General features: G+C 36.4%; 1 protein-coding gene across 1 annotated transcript; it reads right to left on the bottom strand.

The window, feature by feature from the left end:
* Positions 1-553: 553 nt before the first annotated feature.
* Positions 554-7,955, bottom strand: LOC143591089 (protein FREE1-like). The gene is made up of 10 exons (XM_077071623.1): positions 7,125-7,955; positions 5,968-6,054; positions 5,744-5,875; positions 4,655-4,786; positions 4,506-4,571; positions 4,328-4,438; positions 4,113-4,208; positions 3,940-3,973; positions 2,057-2,127; positions 554-816 (listed from the first exon to the last, which is right to left on the bottom strand). The coding sequence occupies exons 1-10, from the start codon at positions 7,953-7,955 to the stop codon at positions 730-732; spliced, it is 1,647 nt and encodes a 548-aa protein (XP_076927738.1). The 3' UTR covers positions 554-729.
* Positions 7,956-8,424: the final 469 nt, after the last annotated feature.

Raw genomic sequence — 8,424 nt, forward strand, 5'->3', positions numbered from 1 at the left:
ACGTAGACCAAATAAGACAATGCAAGCAAAAGTTCCTAGATTCATGGAGATATAAAACAACATATATGTTATCATGCTTGCATATCCATCATTTGAGTCTACAACAATTATTCCGATAATTACACATCCGATTTGCCCTATGGACGAATATGCAAGCATGTGTTTCAAAACGACCCCACCTCTCTCTTTCAAACCGACCCCACCTCTCTTTTACCTAGCTGTATTTCATCAATTATTAAAAGTCACATGCTTATATTACAAGTCTGTTCTATTGACATAATCACACTCAAAAACAAGTTTCAAGGGAAGCTCCGATTAGTCCAGTCTACATTATAAGCCACATCTCATTTGGTTTTAAAAGTCCCGACAAGACAATGACTAATCCCCGGTTAATCCCAAATAATTCCAACTAATCCCCAATTAAAATCGCTAGTCCCCACCCTACCGCTCGACTAGCGACTAAAGATTACTATAACACCGAGTACAAGTACCTGTAGCAACAATGTCCCCCGTCAATAGGTATTTCGCTTTGCTACATGCCAAAAAAAAAAAGAAAAGAAAAAGAAAAGAGTTGTACATTTACAAAAGAAAGAATACAATTATGAGAAACCAAACCAGACAAGCCACACCAAGCAGATCCAGGTTATTTAAACATTAATATACGCGTAAAACCAAATACAATAAAACCCACCCACAACCGAACGGGAAGACAAAATGACGTATTCAACCCTAGGCCCGTCGATGTGAACTTACAAGAAACGGATGTCGACATACTCCGCATTCTATGGTCTCAGATCCCGAGCTGGGAACTTGAACCTGCAAAAATTTTAACATAACTATTAATGATCATGATTTAACTAGATGGCACGCTCAATCAATCCATATATAAATGGTTTGGTTTTCTAAAGTAAATAAAATGGTTTTAGGCTAAAAGACTTATCTTAAAAGGAAAGAGGTCAATTGGGTTTGAATGCCGTGGGGCATCCGTATTTAGCATATTAATCATCTATAAAATAATAGGGGTGCAGATGAACCGACTTAAGAAAGCTAGAGGTCGACACATTTCGAGTTCTCTTGTCTAACACTCAAGCTTGGCTAGGTTATTGTTTATTAATTACTTGATTATTTATTTATATACATATATAAATATTTTTACATATGTTTATATACATCATAATATTTAGTTATAATATTATAATTACCTACATAGCACTTATTATGTAATTATATATTGATCGTACTAGATATAAATTATAACATTTATACAAAAACAAAAGGCTCATTTAGGGCCACAAGTCTAGTCAAGCTATGAAGCTTGGGCTCAAGTGTGTTTATTAAACGTGCTATAAATAAGCTCAGGCCCAGGCTCAAACCCATTTAAGCTGGCTGGATTTGAGCTTTAAGCAAGCCAATATCGAGTAGCTCAAGACCAGCTCAGCTCGTTTACACCCTTTTAAAATGTGGATAAAAGAAACTATTTACCCTACCCCATTTCACATTTACTAAACGATTACACACGTTGACCAAAACCAACTTTGAACCATTAACTTATGCAGCTAATATCCGTGATATATTTGTGGAATTTCGGATATTGGTCCCCAAGCAAAATATCGGTTCAAATATCAGTCATAAAAGCGGTACGGCGGGTCCGATATTATCAGCAATATTCACCATCGACCGACATTTAACCGATATTCGACCGATATTTTGGATGCCTTGGTTGATGTGGACCCGGAGGAAGATTTCATGGATTACGATTAGATCATGTTTCAAATATTGACATTTTTGAGATATGACTTTTAATATTACTATTAATATTATATACGTTTACATTTTTATACATGTATATATATAAATTCTGCATGATATTAAAATACCGATATCCCACCGCAATAACCGATATCTCAAATATCTGTCCTTAACGATATTCGATATTTTACCTCTTTAACTGCATATTAAGAGAAATTAGGTCCTTGCGCATTTTCTCAAATATCAGCCCTTACCAGTTTTCTTAATCTAAAGAATATTAAGAGAAATTAGGGACATGATTTTGAACCTGTAAATGTACAGTGCAAGTAGGACAGGCAACTTCTTTCATCCGCCTGCTAGACACTTCAAACTTGGAACCTGTTCACTCAAATATTATATGTTGAACAGTAAACTGGTAAAATTAACTACCCAATTGCAAAAGTTCAGAAACTCATATTAACAGTCACATTACACAAATTTAGCCGCTATACCTTCCATCACTTAAATAATAAATTAACTAAGTTTAATAACTCCACATTTGATGGGTCAAGTATAACATCAAGAGTACCAACCATCATGATGTAAAATGACAAACATGTAGTAGCTGCTAGAGTTGAATATGAAGTTTTGTGTATTAATACTCAAGAATATCATGATGAAGACATACATTATGAACATCAAAATTTGTGTAGATTTCTTGATTTCTTAATGACTAGATAACATTTTGAACCGTGTTAATCACTTTCAATTAAATTAGTTCACCAGTATGGCATCTCTAACCCGATAACACAGAACATATTTCACAAAAACGAGATGTGATTTCTGAGAAAATGAAGTTGCGAATTCATTGTCTAAAACAGACCAATTGAATTACTTTTTATATATATTATATATTATATAGTAGAATAGGCTTTGCGATCCAAAAGGGGATAGCGGCGCAGCTTGTTGCTCGCTTACCCATTATCCAGATGTAGTTTGGTTTGTGTTAAATGTTAATCAAACTTAATGTACACTTGTCATATAGTGGTTTTAGTCTCCATGGACCATTGGAATTTCATGACGGGGTATGTCAGTTGCCAGTAACTATTGCAGTTATAACTGCTAAAGTCAATTCGATATTAATGATTAAACTTAATATGGATGACCAAAGTTGCTAGTGAAGAACCAAATTTGGTCCGGATGACCAAATTTGATACGAGCATTCAGTTTTGATACAGAATAACACAGCTTAACCCTAGCCAGGGGCACTGCCCCAGACTCTTGGTTGGTTTAAAGGACTTCACACCTAACAAACTTAACTTAGAGGTTCACTAATACCAAAATCAGAATAACCTTGTTGAGTTTGCAGTCTGCACCTCCTAACTCAAACCAATATATATTCTAACTTCTCAATTAGTCTTAAATATTACCCACTGCCTAAATCGATATTGATGACACTATATCACAAACAGTGTGAACGTGAAGTTGGAAACTTTTAGGTGGGTTAGAAACATAAAAGAATCCGAACCCAACAGAAAAAGCCAAAATCTAAAACACCCCATTATGACACCAGATACAGTATAAGGTGATACCGGCACGACTACCCAAACCCGTTTACCACTATCAAGAATTTAAATTTTGATGCATTAATAATCTCAAATGTATAAGATATAATTATGTACTTGCCTGCTTAAGATTAATAAAATTATAGAATTGCTAGAACTATAGTTGAGTATCTAATATTTCTAGTCCGAGTTTTGACGGTGAGTATACTATATATTTCGAGATATAGTATACTCACCATAAATATGGACCACAAATAATGAATACTCAACAATAGTTCTAACAATTTTATAATTTTAATAATCAGCATGCAAGTACTTCATCTAATTTTATATATTTGAGATTATTAATGTATTAAACAATTAGGTTTTCATAAGGGTAAACGGGTTTGGGTATTCATGCCGGTATCACCTAATATCATACCCAGCGTCATAACCGCGTGTTTTAGATTAACAGGTAAAGGACATGGTTTTCCAATTCTGGTATGATACTATGATTACTGACAAATGGCTCACTGCCATCCTTAGGTGGGTTTTGAAAGATAAGGCCAATATGATAAACTGGTAATTATTTGTGCAAAAGAAAACGACTGAGAAAAAAAAAACCCATGGTTCATACTAGTTAAACAATGTGACAATTAAATAATACCTGATGATGATTTGTGATTTCTTTCTAACTCCTCCTGTATAAAAGTAAAAAAAAAATTAATTAAATACTTGGCTTGAAACTAAAGTAAAAAAAATGATGTAGAAGCACTACATATCTTACTAGCTCAACATAAATATAAAAAAAGAGCATAATGGTTATGAATTGAAATTAACCTGAAGTTTCTTTGCAAGATCTTCATGACTCTGTAATCCAGATGATCTACTTGCAGCAGCTTCCTTAGCACTGCTCAATCGATGAGTAACCTCCAACTGAAAACAAACATAAGAATTAAAACTTTCCACAAAACACTTTTATAAAATGTAAGAAATAAATATAGTTTTTTCAAACAAAAATATTATAAGTTTATAACGATGTTACAAAAGTATACCATGCAACGATCACAAACACGAACTTGAGGAGCATTCTCCTCAGATGTAAGAGCAATTCTGCTATGTGTGCACTTGTCACAAAAAATATCTCCACAATTCCGACAATGATGCTACATAATGATAAAAAATTTAAAGTCAAAACCAACAGATTATAAAAATTACACAAAGGCCACTAACCTTTCTATTAAAAGCACTAAAGTCTGATCCACAACCAGTACACTTTGTAACTGCTTCATCGGGTACCTAAAGAAACTGAAAATATGAACAATATTTCCAAATAAAAAATGATACAAATATAAACAAAGATGCGTGAATATAAGACGTACCCAGTGATCTTTTTCCTCATTTGGGGGTTTGATTATGTTCATCCAGTCACCCAAACCTTTTTTCTTTTCGGCTGACTGCTCGGTAAGTTTAACAGCTTCAACAGGCCTGCTCCTCCCGCCCATTTCCTTAAACTGTAAATTTCACAAGCAAAAAAGCCCTCACGTACTCAGAATTAGAGCTGTAAACAAGCCCAAGCAGGGTAGGCTTGGGCTCGGTGTGTTATCTTAACAGGGTGAAACTCTGAGCTCAAGCTCGGCTCGTCAAAGCTCAACTCAATTCGTGGTTCTCAGGTCGGATCATTAATCTTACCGAGCTGAAACTTTGAGCTCGAGCCAGCTCGTGGGTAGTTGAGCCAGCTCGTTGACTATTAAAAAAATTAAAATTTTTATATCAACAGATATTGATATATAAAAACTCAGAATGATATGCGTAACACATATAATGCTGAATTAGTAAACAAAACTACTAACAATATATATTAAAATTTAATATATATCAAAAACAAATTCAAAAACTTTCAATATTATGAGAATTTTCAGTGACTTACTTTATTTTTTTCATTAAACAATATCGTATGACTTCAAATTGCTAATACATACACACACACATATATATAGTTTGGATCTCTTGAACTCCAAAAGAATAAAATCGTCTAACAACAAATCATTTTATGTATCTATTTTATATATTTAATATTCTTTGAGGGTAGTTTAGTTGGTTGCTATATGTAATTTTGTGATTACACGTGTAATTACCAACTTACAGGTAGGTGTAATAACCAATTTACATATACATAATCATAAAAGTACATAAAATAAATGATTTACCCTCGAATAATATTAAATATATAAAATAAATAAAATGATTGGTCTTTTAAGAGTTCTTAATAGTTCTTAAACTATTTAAAAGTTCTAAAATGATCCTGATCCTAGCAAACAATCCTCAGGTCGTTTATGCACTGAGCGGGCTCGGCTTGTTTACAGACCGAGCCAACACAAGTCAGTTACATACGAGCAGATTTTGAGCGAGCTGTGAGCCTTCTGAACACTGAACAGCCCTATTCAAAATTAGATACAAAGAATACTAACCTGAAACGTTGCTGCAGTTACTGTGTCCAACAATGTGTTTGTAGTATAACTGTTGGATTGCAGCCTTATACGCCTTGGTTCAATGTCTACAGAACTCTTGGACCAAAATGCAAAGGTAGATGAGTCATACACCTACACAATACACATAAAAACCTTCAATTATATCAATTACCAGAATCCCAAACACCAATATATAAAGAAAAAAGGAATCAAGAAAAACATACTTCACATCTTGTTATTGTGTCAAGAGGATATATTCTCAAGGTCCGACTCGTTGATGGATCAAGCATTCGAATCCCATCCAATCCAATCTGACAGGAAAAAAAGAGAACAATAAACCCATATTCACAATAATAAAAGGAATATAGATGTGTACGTGTGTGTGTGTATATATACTTGTGTGTATGAATGTATAGGTGCCAAATCAAATGCACAACACATGATTAGCTAAGTGAATCACTAAGTCATCCAATTTTGACATCAAGAGATTTGATTGGTACAACAATAGGTGCACAACTTTTAGTGAATTATTATAGTCCATATGTTAACCAATTCTGAATCTTAAATATTAAAAAAGTTATAAGCAAGCAAAAAGCGCTGCTAAAAAGACGCCACCCTGCACACCAGCATGCTTGTCACGTCATAAGGACCATACAATGTCATACGAGCAATACATTGGGATGACAATGGTCATATGAGCCATACAACTTTGTTAGTGGTCACATCAGTCATTTCCGTGTTAGTCAAACAGGTTATGAGCCGTATGATTTGGACAACACAACTCATACGGGCCATCATAAACCCATATGACCATTTACCGCATGTCATATAACCCCTATGACCATTTTGCCATGTCACACGGGCCATATTGCTTTGTTAGTGGTTACATCAGTCACTTCTATGTCCGTCAAACTGGTCATAGGTCGTATGATCATTTTTGCATGTTATACGACGTATGACACGTCGGTAGTGTCTGGACAGTGTGTCGGTGATGTGTCTTTAGTCAAGCTACAAACAAATAAAAAATCTTTTTCTTGTTCTAGCAAATACCATAAAAACCAGATCGAAAACCAAACAAACATTCTACAATAACCAAAATCGAAAGTCAAAACGCAAATAAATTCTTGAATCAATCATCAGCAAAAACCCATCAAACCCATACAAACATAACACCTAACAACCTAATTAACCAGCAAAAAGCTATTATAAAGTATATATTTTTCTTGTTCTAGCATGTGCCATAAAAAAACCATACAAACATTCTACATTAGTCGAAATAGCATGCAAAAATGCAGACCAAATCTCGAGTTAATCATCAGCACAAACACATCCATCTTAACAAACTAATTAACCCACAAAAACAACTATTAAAACAAACTACCTGACAAAGAACATCCATGGTACTCTGCCCACCACTTTCCGCCAACAACTTAACCCTAAACTTCTGCACCCCACCCTTCACATCCTCCCGCGTATCCGCCTTCGGTACCGCCTTCACAATCTTCGGTGCCGACGACACCGACGATGATCCCTTACCACCCGGTAACCCAATCGGCCTCCCAAAGTCATCAAAAAGCACCTGTTCTTTCCAAGTTGAAGACTTCGAACCCGTACCCCTTGATCCATATGGCTCAACTTTACCCCCTTGATATGCATAAACACCATCACCATATCCACTGGGCGATTCCGCTCTCTTCCCATAATAATCCGCACCCCCAAACCCTAACCCGAGATCCGATTGACTCCGATTGTAACTCCCGCCATAATTAGCATCATAACTACTCTCATACACCTGACTCGGTACCTGGCTCGGAAATTGACTCGGAATATTATTATTATTATACGGAAACTGTGTCGGATTCGCTGTGATCGGAATATGAGAAACAGACGACGGCGGCGGCGGTGGAGGGGTGTAACTGGTGGTTGTTTGATACTCGTATTGATAATCGTACGGGCGTTGAGTATGTGATGGTGGTTGGTCAAATTGGGGGTTAGGGTTTGGTGAAATTAGGGTTTGATCGGGGATGGATTGAGGGTACGGCGGGTAGTAATCGGACTGTGGCGGGTGGTAGGACGGTGTGGTGGTGAAGGGTGGTGCGGAGGCGAAGGTTGCCGGAGGCTGGTGGTGGTGGAGATCGGTGGTGACTGGATTAGGGTTAGGGTTTTGAGGATAATTGGAGTAGTATGGAGTGGTGTAATCTGGTTGTTGCATGGTGATGGTGGTGGTGGTGGTGGTGGTGGTGGCTTAGGAAGATGTGATGATGATGATAGTGGAAGGAAACAAGAAGAGAAAGATGATGGGTGATGTCACTTTAGGACAACTAGTACCATCATCATCATCGTGCTAAGTATATCTCATCAATAGCAAAGCTATGGTAGGGTCTGAGAAGGGTAAGATGTAGACAGCCTTACCTCTACCCTATAGGGATAGAGAGGCTGCTTCCGGTGAGACCCCCGGCTCGATAGTAGTTTTGCATCAAGCCTTTGACATATTACATAAGGCACATAGCAGCACTCAATCATCGGGACGCCGGCTGATTGGTGCATGTACCCTTGTCTTTCGGCTATCAACGCCACCACATGATGCTTGATTAACCTTCCATCACTTTTAACGTTATTTTCACGAAATTAGTAAAATAACGTCAAAATTTGTGCAATTTTACTTTTGCCCACCCGAGGGT

Source organism: Bidens hawaiensis, unplaced genomic scaffold (assembly GCF_021521415.1).
Source record: "Bidens hawaiensis isolate Kalapana, Puna unplaced genomic scaffold, B.hawaiensis_p1.1 tig00000001_1, whole genome shotgun sequence".
Classification (NCBI taxonomy): Eukaryota; Viridiplantae; Streptophyta; class Magnoliopsida; order Asterales; family Asteraceae; genus Bidens; species Bidens hawaiensis.

Bases quoted from the DNA above. Each gene is read 5' to 3' on its own strand.
- LOC143591089 (XM_077071623.1), bottom strand. From the start codon at position 7,955: ATGCAACAACCAGATTACACCACTCCATACTACTCCAATTATCCTCAA. The intron at 6,055-7,124 runs GTAGTTTGTTTT...TTTTCCTGTCAG, and splicing joins CCATGGATGTTCTTTGTCAG to ATTGGATTGGATGGGATTCG. The intron at 4,572-4,654 runs GTACGTCTTATA...CAGTTTCTTTAG, and splicing joins ATGAGGAAAAAGATCACTGG to GTACCCGATGAAGCAGTTAC.